The sequence below is a fragment of the Phallusia mammillata genome, chromosome 7, assembly GCF_965637545.1.
Source record: "Phallusia mammillata chromosome 7, kaPhaMamm4.hap1.1, whole genome shotgun sequence".
NCBI lineage: Eukaryota > Metazoa > Chordata > Ascidiacea > Phlebobranchia > Ascidiidae > Phallusia > Phallusia mammillata.
In genome coordinates this window covers 21,995,428-22,019,540 of record NC_137258.1, presented here as the reverse complement: position 1 = coordinate 22,019,540, position 24,113 = coordinate 21,995,428, and the positions used below count along the sequence as shown (strand labels likewise).

The window sequence follows — 24,113 nt, the reverse complement described above, 5'->3', positions numbered from 1 at the left end:
TGATGCAACAGACGTACATCAAAAAAGGCGTGGACATAACCTGGACATAAAAACTTAAATCTAATAAACCCCATAAACTCGCCAAAACAAATGTATTTAAAAGAAAAGTTTTCTTTCTGCAAATACGAATAGTAATAAAATACGGTTTAATTTATAGTGTGTCGGCCTTGCGTGAAGGTTCATCCACGTTTCATAGCTTTTAAAACACGACCACAAGGCACATCATCAACAAAGCGTGAAACAAAATTAACCTTAACCGAACCAAAACGGATAGGAAACTCTGGTCCGCTCGTCGGGTATTCCCCGATCGGGCCCAAAGCCGATGTAGCATACAAACTAAAGTCAGTTTCAAAGACGCTTTGTAAGGCAGGAAGATGATACAGCTGGCTCCGTCAGAAATAAGATTCACTCAAAAAGATATTCATTCGAAGTTTTACGGTGGCCGTTCAATTAACGATGTGATAGACCAAATGGCCACAGGTTCGTACGATCGTCGGTTTAACGAAATGAGAGTAGTGCAGCGCGATGGAAAGTACTACAGCCTGGACAACAGGAGGTTGTACATGTATCGGTGCCTGCAAAAGTTAGGAAAAATTAGAAGGGTAAAAGTCAAGTTGTTAAGCGGGTGGTGGCGCTGGGATGATAAAAAGTTTACAACTACTAACGATGGATATTCTGTGCATATGAGAAGAGGTGGCTACGCACGTGACCATACCTTCGAGAATCTTAGACCTCCACCGGGGTAAGCACACTAGTAATGTGATCATTAAAAAAGCTGCGTGTATACATACAGTCTTATGCCACAAACGAGTTGATAAAGTAAAAGTAAATCCACAAAAACACGCGTTGGTTTGAAGAACTTGCAATTTTTTGCTGACGTTTTGCCCAACACTGAAAAACGCAGACAAGCCTGCAGAGCAAAAAAAGAGAGAAAGCCATAAATTGTCAGCGAGAGGAATTAGGCTAAAAACGATAATACTTTATTGGGAGAGTATGAAAAATTCGTTATGTATTGACAGATGGGTAAACAACGGAGCCAACAAAGATTCCGACAGTTTTAGTGCAAAAGCTCAAGTATTTCGTTTGGAAGTTCCATTCTCAAAAGGTAATGAAAACTAAACCTAATTTTAACACCACTGATGTTTTTGTCGTTAGGGATTAATACAACTCTAGCTCAATTAAACACAAAACTGACGCTGTCAAAATTGGATTTACTACTTTTGCAAATACCCAGATTTGTTAATAATTGTTTTTTGCAGCTGAACAATCGACAAGCGTTGGTGACAAACCCGTATTTTCCTTTGGCGCAGCCAGCAAACTAGGAAGTGATCTATTCCCAAAAAGCACTGAAAGTGGCTTCAAATTTCCCAGCATTAAGGATGCTTATCCGGCCAGCTTTTCATTTGGAGGAAGCAGCAAGGCAAAAACTGATGATAAAGATAAGAAAGGAATCTTTTCGTTTTTGGAATCGAAGCGCATAGAACCGGATCCCCAAAACAAACTGGATGTAGTTATTGACAAAGCCAAGAAAGATTCCGACAGTTTAAGTGCAAAATCTTCAGTATTTCAGTTTGGAAGTTCCCCATTCTCAAAAGGTAATGAAAACTAAACCTAATTTTAAGGCCACTGATGTTTTTCTCGTTTGGGATTAATACAACTCTAGCAATAAAACAATAAAACATGAACATAATTGGATTTACCACTTTTGCAAATACCTTCAGATTTGTTAATAATTGTTTTTTTGCAGCTGAACAATCGACAAGCGTTGGTGGCAAAACCCCATTTTCCCTTGGAGCAGCCAGCAAACTAGGAAATGATCTATTCCCAAAAAGCACTGAAAGTGGCTTCAAATTTCCCAGCATTAAGGATGCTTATCCCGCCAGCTTTTCATTTGGAGGAAGCAGCATGACCCAAACTGATGTTAATGATAAGAAAGGAATCTTTTCGTTTTTGGAATCGAAGCGCATAGAACCGGATCCCCAAAACAAACTGGATGTAGTTATTGACAATAAAATGTGCACTGACACGAAAATCGAACCAAAAAATAGTTCGAATAATATTGCTCTGACCATTACAGGTGGTAACACAGAAAACTACACGGGTACAAGTGCAGAAAGCAAGAAAGTTTTCCTGGCACAGAGCAAACCGGATACCATTGACACAGAGAACGAACCGCGTACCAGTATTACAGAGAACGAACCGGGTACCACTGACACAGAGAACGAACCGCGTACCAGTATTACGGAGAACGAACCGGGTACCACTGACACAGAGAACGAACCGGGTAACAGTAATACTGAGAACGAATCGGGTGCCACTGACACAGAGAACGAACCGGGTACCAGTATTACAGAGAACGAACCGGGTACCACTGACACAGAGAACGAACCACGTACCAGTATTACGGAGAACGAACCGGGTACCACTGACACAGAGAACGAACCGGGTACCAGTATTACAGAGAACGAACCGGGTACCACTGACACAGAAAACGAACCGGGTACCAGTATTACAGAGAACGAAGTGGATATCAGTCACACAGAGAACGAAACGGGTACCAGTATTTCAGAGAACGAAGCGGGTACCAGTATTACAGAGAACGAACCGGATACCAGGGACACAGAGAACGAAACGGGTACCAGTATTTCAGAGAACGAAACGGGTACCAGTACTACAGAGAGCGAACCCGGTACTAGTTCACAAAGCAAGCAGGATTTCCTCACAGAGAAGGAACCGGATACCAACAGCGAACCGATTGCCGAAACGAGACAAAATATCGTATCCAACCTGGAATTTGCTGTCCACATTGGAAACGATATAGAGGCCACGGCAGAAACGGAACCGACAACTTATAAAGTAAACGAACCGGCTACAACAAATAGGCCAGAAACTAGAAGGCCAAAGAAGGAAGAGACCAGGCCAAACACTATCGAAAACAAAGCGGATCGTTCCGATGGTAAGATATTGGCTTATACCGATCGCATGTTAGCGAGATTGATAATACAGTTTATGAATTACGCGTTTTGTAAAAGTCAAAAAAGCCTCTTTACAACACCTTTTGGTTCTACAAACCGTGTGCCAGCACAGAAGTCAAATAGACTTATCATGATAGCCTAACCGCAATATCACACGCTCCGTTTAAGTGTGCACGTAAATAGTGTTACATACAGTGTTGGCAAGATGGCGGTTTTTCCGCACCAATTGGGCTGGTTTGAGATCTCACTGTTGAAGGGTTGCGGTTTCGGGAGTAGGTGGTCAAGATGGCATTTTGTATAGTTTACATGCACTTGAAAATGCTTGCACCGTTGTAAACTGGTACAACACAATGAAGTCGGACTTGTTTTCAATTTATTTCGATCTCAGCCTATAAACCTTTTTAGATGAAGCAAATGACGACTTGGCTGCATTGAAAAGTGTCCTCGGAGAGAATCAAAGACAACTGTCATGTCTATGGGAGATGTACATGAGAGAAAGACAACTGGAGGACAACATTGAAATCGAAGGTTTGTTCTTTGAACAAGAAGCTGATGATCTAACTGTTGTACCCAGATGGCGAAATATGTAACTTGCTTTGGAAGAATTCAACAATATTGGCTCTTTGGTTTGCTAACATGCTTATACAATGGCAAATGTCGTGGAAATAGGTGCTATGGAACTAAGCGTTTTACCTACAGTTACTAGGCTACGCCTGCACATTAATTAGCACAAAAAGTAAATATCGTTTTTAAGAGAGTTAAGCTACCAGCATAGTAATACTCTGCAATTGTTACCCATCTTTAGCATTGAGGACCTTGACTATCGCCTGAATTATATGCCTTTTTTGCAGATGAGCCACAACTGAAAAAGCTTAAAACGATGGACTCCAGCGGAAACTGAACTTTTTTGGCAATTATTTTTATTTGTCTGTAAATACTTGCTGTATTAAAGAGATTCTGTGCTTCTTTTGTTGAAGTAATTGTTATTTTACGCCTTCAGCTGCCCTCAGTATAATAACGACAATTTTGATGTCGTTCACTCTGTTGGTTTTACTCAGGATGGCGAGATTGCTGTAAAGTTTCGCTGTCGGGACTTTCCCATTGTTTACTGTTCCGCCGATGTGTTGCTTATACGGGGTGGAGAGTTTGAACGGGCCTAGGAAGGCTTGGTTCGTTCATGAAGGAAATCACATTGGCATAACGTAGCATCAGTTATCAGACCACAAACATGTTTGATTTTAACTCGAAAAAAAGTTTAGCTCCATCAGAAATAAGATTTATGCAAGACAGCATTAACTGGAAGTTTCGAAGGGGTAAGAGTGTAAATGAAACAATAGACGATATATTAGCTGGCAAAACGTCTGCTGACCAAATACCCCGAATGGACGTAGCAATACGCGATGGAAAATATTACAGCATCGACAACAGAAGGCTGTACATGTTTCGAGTGCTTGAAAAGATGGGAAAGGTGAAAAATGTTGAAGTGGATATGGTTACGTACTGGCCTTCTCGCCAGTTTACAACCACCAACGATGGATACTCGATAAAAATGAGGAGCAGACGTGGATATACACGGCCACACGCATTCGAAAGCCTTCTTACTGCAAATAGGTAAGTGAACAGCTGTTCAAAATAGCTGTAAAGTTTCTGTTATCTGGATCCTTTCCCTGTGAAACTTGCAAAACGATTTGTCGTGGGTAAGAATCCCAGCGTAGGCTAGATTTCTGTCGGCCACGCCTTGCCATATGGTGAATGCTTGGTGACCGGCTGTTTCGGTATGGCACCTTCAATAGGCCCTAGGGTTACCATACCTGCATAGGCAAAATTCCGGACGGTTTCAATAACGATTATTGGCGACACCAAAGTTTCGTTACAATGCATTATAAGGCATGTGTTACACGTTACCAATCAAAAAAGTGCTATTTTTCATAAATATTATTACTATCACAGAGGAAAAAGTGCAGTTTTGTTTCTAAATAAGATACAAAACGAAAAATGTTACAAGATCCGGTCAGGTCCTTTTAGAGTATTGTCAGCTGTTGAGACGCGAAGTCGCTTGAATACGCGGTACGTGCATCGTACATCAAAATAAAACGGACAGCCGCTATAATGTACACGTTTTATCCCACATAAAAAGAATTGTGAAAACTATTGTAGGTAAGCTACTTGTTGTTAAAATATAAAATTCCGGAAATTACAAACGTTTTAAAAAAATATTTCCAGACACAGATTTTGCGCTCTAATTCCGAACATGTCCTGGAAATTTCGGACGTCTGGTAACCCCATAACAAGGTTACATGTATCACAGTGTAGGGTAGTATTTTTAACGATTTTCTTGATGACAGACGTGGTGGTTATTGACAACACATTTATCTGACAAATTAACACTGCATGAAAACAATAAAAAAATGTATTAACAGATCCATAATCAGCAGACCCAACAATGATTCCAGCAATTTATCCGCGAGATCTTTAGGATTTACATTTGGAAGTTTTTCTAATTTCTTGATTTTTTTGTAAAGCAGCTCTAGATCTGCAAAACCCAACAACTAACACAGTCACAATGCTATTCGTTACAGGTTAAGATATCAAAACACACTTAGACACATTATTTAAATGTTTTCATTTTTTGTAACTGTGACTTTTCTGCAGCTAAAAGAACGACAAGCTTTGGTGGAAACGCCCCTTTTTCCTATGGAGCGCCAAGCATGACAAGTAGTTTCCGCTTGCTATTTGGAGGAAGCAGCGAGACAGAAGCTGATAATGCCGATAAGAAAGAAACCCTTTTATTATTGGAACCAAAGCGCAATGAACTGGTTCCTAAAAACACACTCGATGTGGGTATTGGGAACAAAATGTGCACAGATTCGGAAAACGAACTGAAACGCAGTTCAAATAAAATAATTTCGGGTGCCAACATAGGAATCGAACCTTGTACAAGTGCAGAAAACAAACAAGTTTTTCTGACAGACAACAAACTGGATAATGCTGACACAGACAACAAACCCGGTACCAACACAGAAAACAATAGTCAAGATTTTCTGACAGAGAACGAACCGGGTACCATTGACACAGGGAACGAACCGGGTACCATTGACACAGAGAACGAATCGGGTACCATTGACACAGAGAACGAACCGGGTACCATTGACACAGAGAACGAACCGGGTACCATTGACACAGGGAACGAACCGGGTACAAATGACACAGAAAATGAACCAGGTACCATTGACACAGAGAACGAACCGGGTACCATTGTCACAGAGAACGAACCGGGTACCATTGACACAGAGAACGAACCGGGTACCAATGACACAGAGAATGAACCGGGTACCAGCTCAGAAAACAAGCAAGTTTTGCTCTTAGACAACAAACCGGGTACCCGCACAAAACAGGAACCACGTACCAGTGAAGAAAACATACAAGTTTTTACCATAGATTTCCTGATAGATTTTCTCACAGAATACGAAGCGGGTAACAATGACCCCGAGAATAAACCTGGTACCAGCACAGAGAGCACACCAGACTTTTCCAGAGATTTTCTCATAGATTTTGTCACAGGCAACAAACCATATATCAGTGTAGAAAACAAGAAGCAAGAATTCCTTAAAGACAGCGAACCCGTTATTCACATATGTATCGAACCGATCGCCGCAACGAAACAAAATAAGGTTACCAACCTGGAATTTGCTGTCCACACTGAATACGGTACATGTGTCTCAGTAGAAACGGAATCAAATACTTTGAAAGTACACGAACCGGCTACAACTATTGAGCACAACGCTGACAGCATAGAGAATAAAGAAACAGGGTTAAACCTTATCGAAAACGAAGCTGATTGTTCCGATGGTAAGAAACCAGATTAATCACAACGTTTGCTTGTGCGCAAGATTGATAATGCAATTTATGAAGTAGCCTACTCAATTTGTAAGTCAAAAAAGACACGCCGTGTTGACATGGTTGCGGTTTTCCCGCTCAATTGGGCTGATTTAAGATATCACCGGTGGCGGGTTGTCAAGGGATTTTTTTCTTGTTTTACATGCATTTTTATTTTACATGACACGCGTTTGCAACAAGTTAAAAGACAGTCAGGTTGGGGTTGACTCTGCCATTGTTACCCATCTTTAGCATTGTGGATCTTGACTATCGCCTGAATTAGGCCTATATGACTCCAGCGGAAACTGAACTTTTTGGGCAATTATTTTTATTTGTCTGTAAATACTTAGCCTACTGTATTAAAGAGATTTTGTGTTTGCGGAGCTGCCCTCTGTATAATAAAGACAATTTTGATGATTTGACGTTGTTCACCCTGTTGGTGTTCACTAAGAATGGCGAGATACCCAGTTTTCAAACCGATACCAGAAGCCGATATTTTTAACACAAAGTATTGCGATCTGATACCCGATACTTTAGTGATCACATATTAAAAATGTGATTCGGCAAATCGTTCTATCAGCACGTTTCATGCGTTTTCAGAGACGAACAATTGTAATACACTGGCGACCGGGTAAACAGTCTTTGTAAAGTGCATTTTCGCAAAAGGTTATGGCAAAAACTGCAGGCTAAAGCACGTTTAATCGTTCATTAAGCTATCGGTATTTGGTCCGACACCGCCGAAGTATCGGACGAGTACGGATACCACATATTGCACCGGTTATCGGCGCTGATCAGAGTTGTAAACGGGCCTGAAACTGGAGCCCGAAACCGAAATTTTGAGAAGCCGGTTTAGGCCCGAAAGCTTGAGTGACAGGGCTGTACATTGGACCCTCAGGAAAAACCAAGACAACGAACACATAGACGATTGGTCGTGAACAAGGGGTAGGAGGGTGCAGTATTATCGGGCCAACTAGTTTCCGCCAGATAAGGTTAACGCTTTCAAAGTTTGATCAGAAACAGATAAGAAACTGAGTGGGACTTGAACCAAGGACCTGATGAAGGCACAGGCAAATACTTACCCTCAGTACACAACACTCGAGCCACAACCAAACTAGAGTTAAGTAGAATTTAAGACAACAAACGACCGCGGTTTTATTTGATAAACATGAAGTTTAGGAACAGAAAGAAGCTTTTTCATCGTCTGCTGGCCTCTCCCTCGCCACTGTCCAGTTGTTTTAGCAAACGAAACAACCCAGCAGCCTCACGAATACGACTGAATTCAATACAGAAAGCCTGGACTTCGATAAACAATTCTTTAACGTTGATGATGTTGTTTCGAATGAGAGACTGCAGGAATACGCAAACCAGACGAACAAGGCGATTCTGTAACAATTTATACACGTTGCAAGTTTAGGAAACTAGAACTAGCATTACCAATGGACACACAATGTAATTAGAGGTACAGTACTAAGTTATGGTACTAGGTAAAAATAAATATAAGGCAGTGGTTGTACAAACTGGAGTAAAGGCGATTCTGGTTAATCACAATTCGATTAAAAGCAAATTCCATTTTATTGCATACTACTTTTCAACTGAACACCATATTCGGAAAATAATTCAGTTTATTGCATATTCTGGTAAAATGCAATAATTAGCTCAAAAAATTGGGGTTAAATTTAACTGTCCTGTTTTTTTTAAAAAAAACTAAAGTTATAAAGAATATTTCATATATAAGCTGTTGCTGCCAGGCATGATACCAACTTTATAGAGCTCTACTGGCAATTGTAAAGAATATTTAGGTTGATTTCCTGATTATTTCAAAATCACCTAACAATGACAATGGTAAATAACATCAAAAAAATTTATATCTGTAGATTGTAAACCCAAGCTGAAAATTAAATTTAATAAAGTTTTGTCATAAAAAACAAGGGTTAAAATGTATCTTTTTACCTGCATATACTTGTCCTTGATTGTCTCACAAGTTGAAATACAATTGGAAATATACAAATGGATAAATTCGGTTGGTAATTCAACTGCAGTTGTTAAACGATTTACAACCTAAAAATGAAAGAAACACTTGTTTACTGTAATCTTTCATCCTTAAATTGGTTCAAAGGTATAATTTGTAATTTTGCTGACGTTTCAACCGTTTTTCTTTATGCTTACAACTATTTCACTTCATTGCTCCGAAGAAGCCCTACATTCTGGTGGGAGAAACGTCAGAAAAAAGTTCTTAAAAAACGTTTAGCATTACAACAAATTTGTTTAAAAAAACTATTGTTGTTACAAAACATATATATACTAGGTTTAAAAAATGGATAAATTTGGTTGGTAATTCAACTGCAGTGGTTAAACCAGTGGTTCTCAAACTTTTTTATTGTCGGAGCCAAATGGTATTTTTTAAGTGTGCAGGGAGCCGCAAAAAAACGAAACCTTGATAAAATCACTAAAGAAGATGACTTTGAAAGCTAAAATAGCAATGTTTGGTGGTTTTATGAGGTCTGGTGCGAGCCGCAAAATAAGTAGTTGGGTGCCGCATGCAGCCCCGAAAACCGAGTTTGAGAACCACTGGGTTAAACAATTAACAACCTAAAATTTCAGAAACACTTGTTTATTGTAATTTTTCATCCTTAACTTAGTTCAAAGGTATTTTCCAGGCCCTTTTGGCCCAAAGGATGGTTATTTATGATTTTTAAACATTTATTTCAAGTGATTTGATCGTTAACTTTAATTTGGGTTTAAAAAGTTTTTAACAACTTAAAGATCTACATCCATCTTACCTCCATTGAATGCAATGACATATCCATATTAACAAGCACAGTAAAATATTCAGTAATTTGACTCGATTGCATCAACATTAAAAGTGCCTCAATAGCAACAAGTGGATTGTTTTCAACTAAATCAGGCAGCCTGAAAAACAAACACATCTTAGCACCACGGAAATTGAATATAACAACAGCCATGTTTGTACTTAGTGGGAGTTAACCCAACATGATAGATAAGTTTTTGATCATTGTTCAGTTCATCAAGCAGTTGTTGCTGTTGTGGGACTGTCAGTGTGGTTTTAAATGCTTTTGCCATTAGTCGTTTTACTTCCACACCTAACATGTAAAGGTAAAAGTCAATAAATGTTTTGACTGGAGACCAAAAACTGGTAAAAAACTTCTATCAAATGAATATATAAGTAACGCTATACAAATAGATCTGGAATACCAAATCTAAAGAGCACATAATCAATATGTTTGAAGCACTTCACTAAAAATTTAAAATAAAAAGGTGTTACATAGCAAAACAAAGAAAAGAAAAACACATAAAACATGGTTTACACCACAACAAAATATTTAAAGGGGAAAACTTGTGAAAGGTTATAAACAGGTGCATGTAATATACATGTATATGCATACACAACCATAGTTAGCACCACAACAAAAAGTAACTAAGAGGGTAAAATAATTTTTAAATTAACTTTTCACAACAGAAAACCTGTAAACAAGTACTGACCTGTGTTTGTGTTCTCAGCCATACTAGTGTCCCAAGCAAAGGTGTGTCTTGCATTATCTGTTGGGTTCATCCACAAAAGTTCATCAGTGCATGGGTGTAGAGGTGGGGCTGGTCGAATGAATTCTGGCCGCAAGTTTCGCATCGTTGGAGCATTGTTACCAGTAAGTAGACTTTCCATTAATTTTACATTTGGTTTTCCACTATCTGAGAGAATTAAAACAATGGTATCACTGTTAGTCAACAAAATTCGATATTGTTTTCTCAGACAATTAAAGCATGTTTAAATGCATTTTTAGGTACGATGACTGTATTCAAATGCCACGAAATAATAACAGATAATGGGTAAATGGTACAAAAATACATATCAAAACAAACAAAAGTATAATAAGGAATAAAACATATGACATCACTGATGATGGTATGTGCAATTGCTAAAAATCTGCACAAAAAAACATGTTGCTTTTAATATCTTCTTAGGTCAATATATTATGTCATAAACTTCAGAACAAGTCTGTGTATAGTGTTCCATTTAAATAGACTATGTATAAAAGACACTTTTGTTGTAATAATTGTGTCAAAAATCAGCATTTAGACTTACTTTCTGTCCCATTGCCAACAGGGTCATGAATATCCGGGTACGGAATCACACATGAAATTCCTGCTTTGTTTATTGCTGCAAGTTGTGACTGCTTTTCCACCATTGAAAGTTGCAATCCACTCACATCGTAAGCTTGCACATTAGCTTCAGAAGTTTTCGATGATAGAACCATGTGAGGGGTCTTTTTGAGCAAATCTTTCGAAGGTGACGCAATTAACTACAAAAACTAATGTATTAATACGGGTAAGGTATGTTGCAAAAATTTTGAAGTAATGTATCTTTATGCAAATATGCACAAATATAAACAAGTTTTATCACATAGACATCCTTGTTACCTTTGAAAAGAGTAAATTTTATGTAATACTACCTCATTAAAAATATTTTTTTTCAAAGGCTTGTAACACATAAGTCTGCAGAATATGGAGGTTCCCAATTAGATCTTGAGCATGCAGTGCACTATGTCTTGTGCGCGGGTGTGCATAACTTCAAAGTAGGTGTGCAAGAACAATTATACCGGGTATAGCACATGTAATAAACAGAAACTGGCAGTACTTTATGTCTATTTTCCATGTGCTTAACAAACTAATATGTGCAGTAACAAACCTGTGATAAGAAGGCTTTTTCTGGTGTTGATAGAGACAGAATTTTGCCAAACGTGGCAGGATAGGTAAGATTACTAGATGTCACTTTTTCTTCTGTTGAAGGCTGAAGTAGATGAATGAATACGGAGGAAAATGGATTTGCAGCGACGGGCTCAGAACGATACATATCGTAGAGAAGATAAACTGCAGCTAGTCTTTGATGCTGTCCAGGCCACAGATCATTATGTTGCAGAAGAATCACAACAGCACATCCAACACGAAAATGGTCCTAAAAGATCAACAAGGCATTTTGATGTTTTTAAAAAAATAATATATATACTCCAATTATGTATTTGACTTTAATAATCTTTCTGTCTATTTATGTATGGTTGTATTATAACTAATAAACAGTTATTTGTAACTCAAAATAAAATGTGCTACTTCTACATATTACTAAATCCTAATGATTATGATTTTTTTTTTCATTCTTCTTTTACTTTTTATACAACATAAAACCCCCAAAGTTTCCACAAACTTGTGACTAAACGAGTTCAAAAACGTAAATTTTAAATAAAACATCGCTATAAAACAAACCTGTTTGTTGAAGCCTGATTTCTGCAAAGCTGATGAAAATGAATCAAATTGTTGATTAACAATTTCTTCCTCTTGAAGAAATCCGAGCAAATTGCTAAGTTCTTTTAGCGACAGCGACATTTTTAAACACAACCCGTTTTTTACATACGCACACAAATTTAAATGAATTCCTTGCTCCAAAAGTCCAAAGTTATTGGAAAGGCGCACTTTGTTTACCGCTCATTGGATTGTATAAAGAGCGCAACCGCAATGTATATGTACGACAATACGTAAATTTAACAAACATTTATTTTTGTTTTTATTTTGAGCAAGAAAAAATTAGAAACAAACTCAACATGAGCATTAATGGGATAATAAACTCAATGATAAACCCATTTCTTGAGTATGAGGAAGGACTTTTGTCATACTGTACAGCTACATTTTTACAGCTCACAAGAGCACATACCTAGGTTAAACATAAGTTCTGTGTAATATTTTAACTTGCAATATCACCCTAAACTGAATGCACCCGACTGAACCATTTTTTTAAGCTCTTTTATTCGGTTCTTTATGCTTGGATTTTCCATATCCCTTACAAAACTCGTCTGCTTGCAAAACGTCTCTAATGCGTTTCAACCAGTCACACAGATATGTCAACAAAAGTTTGCCCACGTTTGTTGCACAGCCTGAAACTACAATATGCAATTCTTGAGGTACGTCACTACTCGTCATTTTGTGTCGGATCAAGCCATTAAATAGCCATGTGTGTGATATGGTGGATGACTCGTAACGCCCACATAATAATTCACCAATCGCTATTGCTGCAATCAAAATCACCACAAAATGATGTTACACGATTTTAATTTAAATGCGGCAAGAAGATATCATAAGTAAAAAACGCCTTCGGAAAAATAACATTTCCAAAAGAAAACGAATAAAAAACATCACATTTTTATGTTTTACTTTAGTTAAATTGCAGCGTCTACCTCACATACAAAAAACACCATCAAATCCTTAAAAGTATAAAACAAACAATAAAATATAAATGATAAATATGTGTAAGCAGGATTCAGATGACGTTTTGTCCTTTTCATGCCAGAACATACATTCACACTCTTATCCTAAAAAGAAAAAATAATAATATTAAGTGAAGGCCAGAATACATAACATTTTGTAAGCTATGTTATTTTAAAACAACACAGTGGTAGGTACAACGTTCAGTTTTTTACTGTTCATCAGAGGGTAAATATCAATTCGTTTTCGCGATTTATAAATCAACTTTTTTCCACTATTAGTACTTGGGAGCAGCCCTAATAAAATGCTAAGAAACTTAAGGTACTTACCATCCATCACTCATTGTTGACAAATCATCAAAAGTGTGTTCCCTGGTAACACCGTCGTTCATTTTAACAGACGTTCCGTTATTTTTAGTTGTAAAGTTTTTTGATTCAATTTCGATTAAATCGACTTCGATCCTACGAATTCGGCCAATTTTTTCCAACACTCGGAACACGTAGAGTCTCCTGTTGTCCAAACTGAAGTACATCCCCTTATGTCTGACCACTTGCATGTTTTCGAATTCACCCCGAATGGTCGCTCGCCTTGCTGCTATGTCGTCTATCATTTGATTGACATCCTTGCCGTTCTGAAACTTTGCTGAAATACTATCGTGCGTAAAGCGCATTTCTGAAGGCCTTAGCTTTAGCCTTCGTGTCATATTTTTAGTAAATTCAACAAACGACTATATATTCGGTCGAATAAAATCGTTTGACGGCAATAAGCATTGGTCATTCAGGTTATATGTGAAAAGTACACAGAGGGTGTGTTTAAAAGGTTACTCTAGCACAATTACCTACGCACTTGCGTGTCTTTGTGTCATATGTGAAATGCCTTGACTCATGAATGGCAGAACAGACCAAACTTGGCAGCGTGGAATGTATTTTAATTATGATGCAACTTTAATACATGACAATGTTATTTTTAAGTAGTGTCTTCGAAATCTACACAGATCAAATCAATGTGGCATCCAAAAAGTTACGTTTTTCGGTTGTTTTATGGCCCGTCTGATTGTGAAATGTTAGACATAGACAGCGTTATGTTTGTTTGTTTTCAACTTAGTGTATTTAGTCAAACTCAACTGGTTGCCCTGGGTTGGAACAATGCCAAGACTACCATACGTTCTCTTTTTTGGGGGTTATGCTTTCTTATGAAGAAAATTAAGTCATGCTACAGGGAGAATAAAAAATACCCAAAGTCCCTGTCATGAATTCTCTGTTTTTACTAAATATATCAAACTATTCGGCCCTTAAAACAGTCAAAATATTTTAGAAATTGCATTTTAAACACTTTGTGACAATTTAAACATGCTTGTGAGAAATGTTGATTAATGTTTAACTTTAATCAGTCTAAATTATATTAATTGACCCAAAACTTAGCTGTTAATAGTCTTTATTGACAGTGTGTCCCCTTTTTAGTGATGAACCACAAGTGGTTGAGGCGTGATTGGAACCGGCAACTTTGCGAGCATAATGCGGTTGCCCTAACCATCCACCCATTTTGGCAACGTTGTTTGAAACAAACCCAAGTGTAATTATTTAAACGTACAACTTCAACAAGACTAAGTATCATTATGCACGAACTTTTATTGGTGGAAAATACAGAAAAAAAAGTATGCGGTCGATTTACATGTCAAGCATGGAAAAGAAATCTAGTTCCCCTTCAGTATCGCCTGGAACTGTGGTGCTGCTACCGCTAGAGTGCGCCAGAGAGGACAGGTCATCGCCATTCATGATACCGCTGAGAAAATCATCAAATGCAGCTGGGTCTTGCGTCTCGGTACCCAAAGACGAGTAACTTGTAGCCGAGGTGGAGTCCTGAAGGCTGGCGTAGTCGTCAAATGGGGTTTGAAGTAACGAAGAAGGGCTAAGGGAATACGGATCAGTAACCGGAGTGGTTCGCTGGGAGGCGTTGGATTTTGTATGGGAAAGGTTTCGACTTGTACGTGTTGACGTTGTTAGGACACTGCCTTCGGTGCTTGACCGCTCCATATCTGGTACATCAGTTAAGTCAGAAACTTCGGATGATTTGTCTGAAGACTCAAAAGACGCTTGGCGGTTTCCTTGTAAGTTAGTCTTGTTAGCTTTATACGGAGTCTGGCTAGAGGCACCTGCTTGCCATGTTTTCAGATTTTTCTTCTCGTAACCAACTAAACGAAAACGCTTCGGAGTGTACGACTCAAACATGCTACCTGGACCCAGGAGCTTGGATTTTTCGCGTGTTTTAGTTTTTGGCAATTTACGAAAAGACGTAATTGTGTCTGTGGTACTCGGTATAATGGATTCCTTGCCCTGTGAAGAAGTCGGAGACACTGGTGAAATTGAAGGCCTATATATGAACGTGGGCTGAGATGGGAATATAGAGGGTGAGGTTTTAATCACAGCTAACCCCCCTACTCCACTGGTTGTAGAGTTCATAGGTAAATGGTGTTTTGGCCGAAGTGGCGACTGTTCTTGCACAGATTCTAATTTTGATTCCAGTAGTGCAGGCTGGTCGATGGTACATTCAACTTTTTGTACCGCGCTCATTTCTGGTACAGGTTCAGAAGCTTTTGAATCTGCGTCTGGACTTTTAGGGACGTCGTCTGTATGTTTCATGCTCTCTTCTGAGTCACTTGATCTGGACGATAGTCTTGATTTTGTTCTTCTTTTCTTTTTCGGCTTTTGGACTAAAGAAGGAATTACATCATCATCTTCAACTAAAACAGAGTCCGATTTCAACTGTGGACTAGTATATTTTCCTTTTTGCTTCACAGCTCTCTTTTTATAGGAAACATGTTTAACATTGTCAGTAAGCTGTATTGGGTTTTGGGTTCCATTGGTTTTACAATCCTCTTTTAAGGCATTCTTTTCTACATTGACAATTTCACGACAGGAATCTGAATGCAGTTCAGTAATGGGATTTAAACTAGCATCTGAATTTGTACACAAAGGGCTACTTTTCTTTTTTCGAAGATAGTGTTTGGTATTTGAAACATCTTTGTTGCTTTCATTGTCAATATTCTCTGATGGGGTAATATTTTGAGGCTTTTTAACTGCATTTAAGTGGCAAATACCAGACAATCCAACAGGTTGCGATTTTAAATCATCTCCAATATTATCCGATTGCACATTTCGTTTGTCAACATTAGTTTCTTCACAAGCATTGAGTACTGTTTTGCTGCACTGTTCTTCTATCATTGGTTCATCGCAAGATAAAGAGCTGCGTCTTCGCTTGGATGAGGAGCATTCAGATTTCTGATACGTTCCAGCCTTTACAACATCTTCCAGTACAATTTGAGGCCTCTTTGTCGAAACCCTTTCTTTTACTGCAGCAGTGTAGGACCTCGGGGACAAATCATCTAATTCACAGAGCTTTGTAGTGTTTACCATTTTGTCTTTAAATTCACTTGAAGTAGTTTTAGTGTCTGGTGAATCACTTTTATCATTTACATCACTTTCACAAGGTTTCGGTGACATTAGTTGCGGACAACTGGCATCGCTGGATGTTGGACTGAAGACTAATTTAGAGGTTTGCTTTTTATGAAGCACCGTAAAATCGTCAGATGTGTCGGAGTCACTTAAAACAATGTTCGAAATGCCATCATCAACTGGTGATAAACTTGATACTTCGATTGGAATTTGCTCCAAAATATGTTCTGGAGTGTTGGATGGTTTTTCAAGTGGCAGTTGCAAAGTCTTTTTGGAAACACTGGGGTTTGGGGTATTATGAGGTTTTTCTTCTATTTCTTCGAGATCGATCGTTTCCATTTCTCCAACATCAGAAATGATTTCATCATCTGTATTAGACCGCAAAGAAATTTATACTACAATGCTACAATGGATAAATATAAAGGTCAAGATTTAAACATAACAATAAAGATTTTTGTTTTAGGACATTTTACTAACAAAAGTTGGTATATTTGGAAGCAAGTTGTATTTACTCGCTAAGTGCACTTTACTAAGTGCAACTAGAAATTGTCCTTTCCAACATATTTGCCATATTAGATACATTTTATATATCCTATTTGGAGCTGTTATAGTAACAACTGGGCTGATTGAGCTACAATTATAAACAACTTACAAGGAACACGCTACAAACAGGCATTTAAAATTTCAGCACATATATTTCTGACCTTAAAGACTGGCAAAGCTAAAAACGAATTTTTAGAGATCACCGGGTGAATTAAACTAAAAGTCAAAATGATTAAAAACACAATGCAGCAGCAACCAACAAAGTATGATACTACTGAAACATGTCCATTAGTAAGTACAGCAGTTTTGCAAATTTCACATTTTCATGGCCTGTGGGTGAACGGCTGGGTCATACGGGGTCAAACTTTGTATAACTAACAAACATGTGTTAGAAGGCAGCCCATAAATACTACATATTGTTGCACCACTTAAACCTCCTGTTAGTGCCTATGATATATGTATTTCCACCTGATAATGCTGCTTCCAAATTATCGACGGGCTTCAAATGTTGTAGTGCTCCCTCTGGTGGAGGACTTACTGAGAAGAAAGAGGGTAAAATTCCCTGCTTCTCCCACATAATCATGTGGATTTGCTTGGGATGTATTTTAGGAGGCTTTTTCTGCCAACAACACTTTGATGTTTCCAGATCGTCACAACACATCCATTTATTGGCTGCAAAACAAAGATTGAATAAGGATTGGATGTTTTTCAATGGTACTTAACAAAGATGTATTTTACTTTTGATCCAAATATATGCAATATATGTGTACAATTTGCAGCATAATTGAACAAATCTTTTATGAACTCAGTCACATACAACTTAATAGAACAATGCTGATACACACAGTATTTTGTAGTGATGGGACGGGTACTCGGTAATCGGTATCGATGGTATCGAACGATTTCAGTGGTATCGATACTCGTACTCGGTATCGAAATATTTTGTCTCAGTTTTCGGTACCAACGTGCGAGTACCGAAGGCCGATTTACACCATAAGAATACGGGCAACTTTTGGCCTATATTTGCTTCGGACAGCACAAAATCAGGAAAAAGGTTCCGCCAGGTTACGTATATCATTTTCGCTATCATGTGGAGATTACATTTTTCGGCATGTGTGTGTGCACGCCTGCACCCCGACCACGGCAAAAAAATTAGCCAGTGATATACAACTAAGTACAACACTACACTTAAGTACTCGGTAATCGTACTCGGTACTCGGTATCGAAGGTATATACATGTGGTACTCGTACTCGGTATCGGTACTCGCTTCAAAACCTGGTATCGTCCCATCACTAGTATTTTGTAATAACTATAGATGCCAGTGAGGTGAAATATATATATTCCATGTAAATTTATTGACTGATTCTGTAAAGACTCCTTTCATGGCTTTGAATCAAACAGCAAGGTAAAATTTTTCTAGCCTACATCTTGCCATATGTGAATACTTGGGTGACCGGCTGATTCAGTATCATGCCTACAATGGTCCTGGCATATTATGATGACTGTTTAGTATACTTGCTCACAGCATAGTATGTAAAAGTATCAATACTTGGCTAACTACATTTTTCTACTTAATGTGAAATGCAATAAAGTGAAACCAACCTTTGCAGTCTCGTATCCACACAATGAAGTGGTTGAATGTATCTGTGATGTATTGAACAACAGCACATACAGCAAACAAGTGTCCATGCAAACCAAAATCCATTGTACTAAATCTGTTGTGCGTCAAACCATGCTGAAAATGCATCATCAAGCAAGCTGGAACTCTGAAAAAATGTAAGGTTGGTAGTTTGCCTTCGATAATTGGTTCATTTAAGAACAAATTTTACTGTTTTGTGTGTCAAAAATAACCACCAAAACATCTTAAAATAAAAAAAAGTAATGCTTTTGTGTACTTTATTACCTTGCAACAGTCGTAAAACTCATTTAGAAAGTTTTACATCAGTAGTTTAAAGCATGATCATTTAAAGACCATAAACCCCACAAATGGTCATTTTTACATGAACCCCACAATAAAAAACAATAGTGTTAGTAGTTCTGACACAATTACAACAGGCCAAGAAATAAGGCCAATATGAAGTTATCAAAACCGTAACCTACTTTTCCATAACCATGGTCATCGATTGATCTTTAGCTGAACAAGATGAACATGAACGCAATGATGTCGCATTTAAAGGATGAAAACTTTGTGTAGGTGACAGAAATGAAACAAGTTCTGTGGTGACCCGGCGAATTTCTTTGTGTTCACAGGAGTCACATTCAAATTCCCATCTGTAAAGGCAAAAATGTTTAGTTAAAAGTTATTCGCTTAACATGAAAAAAGTTCTTTGTTGTCTTAAAGTCTATCTCTGTTCTGGAGTTCATTTGTAAATCAGAAATGAATAAAATAAACATGTTTGCTTCGGCTAGCTTTCATTGTTATATCTGTGTAAGATTAATAAATAAAACATATTCGGCTGTATAAGAGGCGAAACACTTTAAAATTTTTACTTTACAAACTCAGGACAGTGGCCATTTTCCTCTAGTACTGGTATCACCAGGTCAATGTGTTATTTTTTCACCTTAAAGTAACAGAAAAGAATGGAGAGAGTGATTTGTTAATCTTCATTATATTCCGAAACATTTCCGCAGCTCCCTCATGAGCACCTAAAAATACTTCATTTTATTTTTGCAATTTTATAATTTCTATGATATATATATCTTTTTTTTATTTACAACTCTTTGATTTTGATTTTTGCTAAAATGTATGGATTTATTGCTTTTTAAAAAAAATTTTATGAATTTTTTTTTAATTTTTATTACACTCACCAGGTTGCAACTGAAATCTTGAAATAAGGAATGATAAAAAGCCATTCTGTGCTGATTCCATCCTGTTTTGAACTTCTGTAAGGGCTAATCCATTTTTTAAATCTTCCTGACATGAGTCATACAAATTGCACAACCTGAAAAAGACATTAACTCAAATCAAAAAAAATGTTAGGTTTAACTTGATTTTGAAGTACAAAAGTGAACAAGCATTTAACTCGCAGCATATGAAAAAAGGTTACAAAAGTTCACCTCATGTGTAAATATATTTATAATTCCAAAAAAAAACTATGTTATCTTGGGACTGAACATTTCTTCCCATGCAATTTAAAGCTTGTAAAAAATGACCAAAGGTGATTGTAATTAGTGGTTTTCCCCGACATACCTTAGGAGCATCTTATTATCACTTTCGTTTGACGCCAGAGAATTCAATGCAAGCCGAACGGTAGGGGTGCTAACAAAGCAGTGTAGTAGCACATCCAGCCAACATGAATTTTGGTTATTTTTCCATTGCACCAACACCTGATGTCTTGGAGGGGGACCAACGGGATTGGCTGGTACTTCTTTCAAATACATAGAAGGGTCATTTTTTTCATCCTCATAAATGCTGGGGTCCACATCCACGATAGGTGATGTAGGAGATGACAAAACCTCTATTTGGATATCTTGAGAAGATGATGGCGTATTGTTTATTTCTTCTGCATCATTCAAACTTTTGTCATTGGTAGTTTCTGTACAAGCTATAGCAGCAGTGTCAGAAAATACCTGCTCTGAAGTACCTTCTTTATCATTATTTATTGTTTTTGTAATCGTTTTCTCCACAGGTGTTTCTTTTTCAGATGGTGTATCCAATTTCACTGCACCACAAGCTGTATTACTTATATGGGTTGTAAGTAGTAGGTTACAAGCTTTTGAATCTGATAAACTGCTTTTTGTGGTGGTTTTCTTGCTCGTCATTTCAGTTTCTGCGGTGTTAGGTCCTACTGCCGTTTCAACTTCTTGATTTGCAACGTCGCATTTTGAAGCTAAAATGTTGCTTACATTAGAATCAACAGTTTCAGAACTTTCCATGGAATCAATTTTACTTGGCAGGCTCTGTAGAAGGCCATCTATAAAGTTCTCAGATTCCACAGTTTCTTGACATTCCATTAAACTAATTGGAGCGGCTGTATTTGTGTCTAAACATACGCTCTGATCAGACCCGAAAGATTCCTCTTGAGCAATACGAGCAGTTTTAAAAGTAGTGGAAGTATCAACTATAGGCATTGCTTCATCTTGTGACGACTCATCAGTGGAAAACAAACTGTCATAGAGAATGTCGTCTGGAAATAAGTTTAACATTTCGAGTGCAGATTGTGGAGATACAAATGGTGCTTGGGTTGGCGACTTGGCTTTAGAATTTCTGTCTGGAGATGCATTTGGCTGAGGTTTTAGCTGTCCTCGTTTGCGAAGAACTTGTGCCAGCTGGGCGATGTTACGCTTGACAATGAAGTCAGCTACATCTGGCTCTAGAAGTGGAAACTGGCACTGCAAACAAAAAGTTCTTCAATTAGGGTGGGTAATTTGCCTTTGAATTGTTTTTTGAGAAGTATACACACAAATTTCATTTGCACAGTATTCAAGAAAATGAAAAAAAAACATTCTTTAAAGACCTTCATTAAAGAGGACTGGTGTCTCAATATGTTTGGTAAATTTCTTGAATATTTTGGGCCATTTTAAGTCAAAATTCAAACTTAGCTACTTACATCCTCTTGGACGCAGAGAAAGATTGCTTCTTCAAAATTGATTTGACACAGTTGCAGCTGAACTGGGTAAAGCTTTCTGCTACAGTTGCGACACAATTTTTGCATGTTTTCCTCGTATTCTGGAATATCAACCGTCTCGCTGCCGGTTTCTGTACCAGTGGCAAAGCCAGACGTGGCCTGTAACAAAACAAAAAAATGCATCAACCAAAGTGTAAGGCATTATATACGTTGTTTTAATCCCTAATGGAAGTTCCAATAATGTGCCAATAAAGAAAATGTTTTAAGTAAATCATTACATAAGATATAATAATTGTAGTAGATAGCCACTGACTTGTCTTTTATATCTAAGGTCAGGTCTTCAAAAACAAACATGACACAGATAGACATCGCACGTTGCAGCAATGCCTACTGTTTTTCCATGTGTGCAAAAATTGAAAATCATGTGTGTAATTCTTACCAGACCAATTGAAACCATCTCATGCAACATGATATCAGCAATGCTTAAAGTTTCAATGCTGAACGACTCTTCAGCTGAACTGACTTGACAAGTGACATCGTCAGGCATTGGTAACTCAAACAACCGACTTGACAACACGTTATACTGTACTATTGCGTGATTTTTAGAAACCCAAGTTCCCTTTTCATGGGAGGAATTTTCAGTTGAGTCTTTTCAATGCTCAGTTTCACTGCAATATACAGCAAATATATTCACAGCACCCGTGAATTTGTAGCAAAACTACAAAATATTTATAGGTACGTATGCGTTAAATTCTTTTTTAAAAAAACTGTTTATGCCTTAAGCCAGTGTTTCCCAACCTATGGGTCGCGACTCAAAGTTGCTTCGCCTGAAAATTCTGTTGGGTCACCTGTTTTTATGACAAAAACATCTACTATTTGACTTTGTTTCGTAGCGTTATTAGTTTATTTCCCAAGACTTTAATATGTTGCCCAATAATAATTTTGTGACAACATGATGTGATAAAGGGAAATTCTGTTTTTGACGCCACAAAGTATGTGTTAGCTTACTGTTGAGCGTTGTCTGACTGATATCGCTTTGAACCAGCTCTCAGGTTCGGGCTAAATGGAAATGTTTGGTCAATAAAACGATTATTATTTGTTTGATAATTTAATTTTCAAAACTGGCGTTGTAATTTTTAAAAAACTTTCCTGATTTACAGATAGAAATACAACCAAAATAGTAAGAATGTATGTCCAGGGGTCGCGAAAGACCACAAAACAAAAGTTTGGGAAGTATTTGGGTCACGTCAAAAAAAGGTTGGGAACCACTGCCTTAAGCCAATAGCAGCCCCCTGAAATACAGCATTTTGGGATTTTTATGACTATATTTATCACCAGCATAAAAAATCAATTTCGTCTACACGAATCTATAATCTACCCACAAAACCTAGCAATACAAAAGGTCACTTTTAAGAGCCCACTATAATTGGATCTGTTAACACACTATCACAAAAACAACAGTATTGGCATGTGTAGGACAAATTGCTCATAAACTTAAGATATAATATATGATTCTAGTTAATATATTACCCACAGAGCAACTTACCACACCATCTTGCGACCCATTTGTGCAAACATTTGCTGACAAGATATCAGAATGTGATTTTGGGTCGTCAAGTTTTACATTGCTACAGTTGTCATGCTAGAAAACAAGTAAAAAAGACAGAGCCTTTAAATCTCCAAAAGTGAACAGTTTAAAAATGAAACAGGCTTTTCAAGAGATGGCACATGTCAAGTCATTGCAAAAGCTTAACAGAGTCAAACAGCTCAACCAAAGACCGCAAGGTTCCATAATAGTATACTACTAGTTTCAAGCGGCTTTGTTATATAACAAACGAAAAGAACAACAAGTTGAATTACGTTTTTTTTTTAAATCGCCCTAAACTACACAACGCTACGAAATTGTGATTTTCCTGTACGACACTTACATTAATAACCATTACCAAACCAAAACTTGGTGTACATGCAAGTAAAATGTACAAATTGCAGCTCACAGTAAATTGTAGTTGACATAAAAGCTGATTAACTCTGATACAAAACCGACTTAACTGAGACAAAAGTGAACAACACAAAACGCAAGAGCAACGTTTTGTCCCACGCATACGCATTGTAAGTACACAATTACTCAACCGTGTCATTACGCGCCGTTGCGAAATTTTCCTTTTTATGGAATTTTTTGAATTTTTTGTTGCAAGATGTAAGTTAGAAAAAAATGAATTAGGAAAATTGTTATGATTGCAATTATCTGAGCACACAAATATTTGAGACAAAAAAGCTAGTAAGTAATTTATGATTAGACAAAAATGTTCAACCCTTGGGCAGTCATGCGTTGCAAATTTTTGGTTAGTCATGTTTGTTTGCAAAAGTCGTACAAACAGCAAAAACGTTGACAATAATTAACCGTTCCTGTCAGGAACTTCCTGAACGCATG

At 37.6% G+C, this 24,113-nt stretch overlaps 2 protein-coding genes across 4 annotated transcripts; both read right to left on the bottom strand.

The window, feature by feature from the left end:
- Positions 1 to 7,978: 7,978 nt before the first annotated feature.
- On the bottom strand, positions 7,979 to 12,356 carry LOC145238315 (CCR4-NOT transcription complex subunit 11-like). The gene is made up of 8 exons (XM_080101447.1): positions 12,126 to 12,356; positions 11,554 to 11,820; positions 10,951 to 11,167; positions 10,353 to 10,556; positions 9,823 to 9,952; positions 9,632 to 9,761; positions 8,802 to 8,909; positions 7,979 to 8,234 (listed from the first exon to the last, which is right to left on the bottom strand). Exons 1-8 carry the CDS (start codon positions 12,243 to 12,245, stop codon positions 8,046 to 8,048), a joined length of 1,365 nt encoding a protein of 454 aa, XP_079957573.1. The 5' UTR covers positions 12,246 to 12,356; the 3' UTR covers positions 7,979 to 8,045.
- A 2,372-nt stretch (positions 12,357 to 14,728) lies between these two features.
- Positions 14,729 to 23,738, bottom strand: LOC145238543 (uncharacterized). 3 transcript variants are annotated; one of them, XM_080101748.1, is made up of 10 exons: positions 23,611 to 23,738; positions 23,229 to 23,324; positions 21,665 to 21,841; positions 20,305 to 21,446; positions 19,923 to 20,056; positions 19,676 to 19,760; positions 19,215 to 19,385; positions 18,717 to 18,880; positions 17,582 to 17,785; positions 14,729 to 16,938 (listed from the first exon to the last, which is right to left on the bottom strand). In XM_080101748.1, exons 1-10 carry the CDS (start codon positions 23,620 to 23,622, stop codon positions 14,786 to 14,788), a joined length of 4,338 nt encoding a protein of 1,445 aa, XP_079957874.1. In that variant the 5' UTR covers positions 23,623 to 23,738; the 3' UTR covers positions 14,729 to 14,785. The 3 variants fall into 3 exon arrangements, with proteins under 3 accessions (XP_079957874.1, XP_079957871.1, XP_079957872.1); XM_080101745.1 differs by lacking the exon at positions 23,611 to 23,738 and adding an exon at positions 22,122 to 22,350 and having other exon boundaries at positions 23,229 to 23,295; XM_080101746.1 differs by lacking the exon at positions 23,229 to 23,324.
- Positions 23,739 to 24,113: the final 375 nt, after the last annotated feature.

What these genes read in the sequence shown, in the direction of transcription:
- LOC145238315 (XM_080101447.1), bottom strand. Translation starts at nt 12,245, where the DNA reads ATGTCGCTGTCGCTAAAAGAACTTAGCAATTTGCTCGGATTTCTTCAA. An exon ending in TGTTGGCAATGGGACAGAAA is followed by an intron (nt 10,557 to 10,950) that starts GTAAGTCTAAAT and finishes TAATTCTCTCAG; the next exon opens with ATAGTGGAAAACCAAATGTA. An exon ending in TCAAGGACAAGTATATGCAG is followed by an intron (nt 8,235 to 8,801) that starts GTAAAAAGATAC and finishes AAATTGTTACAG; the next exon opens with AATCGCCTTGTTCGTCTGGT.
- LOC145238543 (XM_080101748.1), bottom strand. An exon ending in TTCTTTTCTGTTACTTTAAG is followed by an intron (nt 19,386 to 19,675) that starts GTGAAAAAATAA and finishes TTGCCTTTACAG; the next exon opens with ATGGGAATTTGAATGTGACT. An exon ending in TTTGGAAGCAGCATTATCAG is followed by an intron (nt 16,939 to 17,581) that starts GTGGAAATACAT and finishes GGTCTAATACAG; the next exon opens with ATGATGAAATCATTTCTGAT.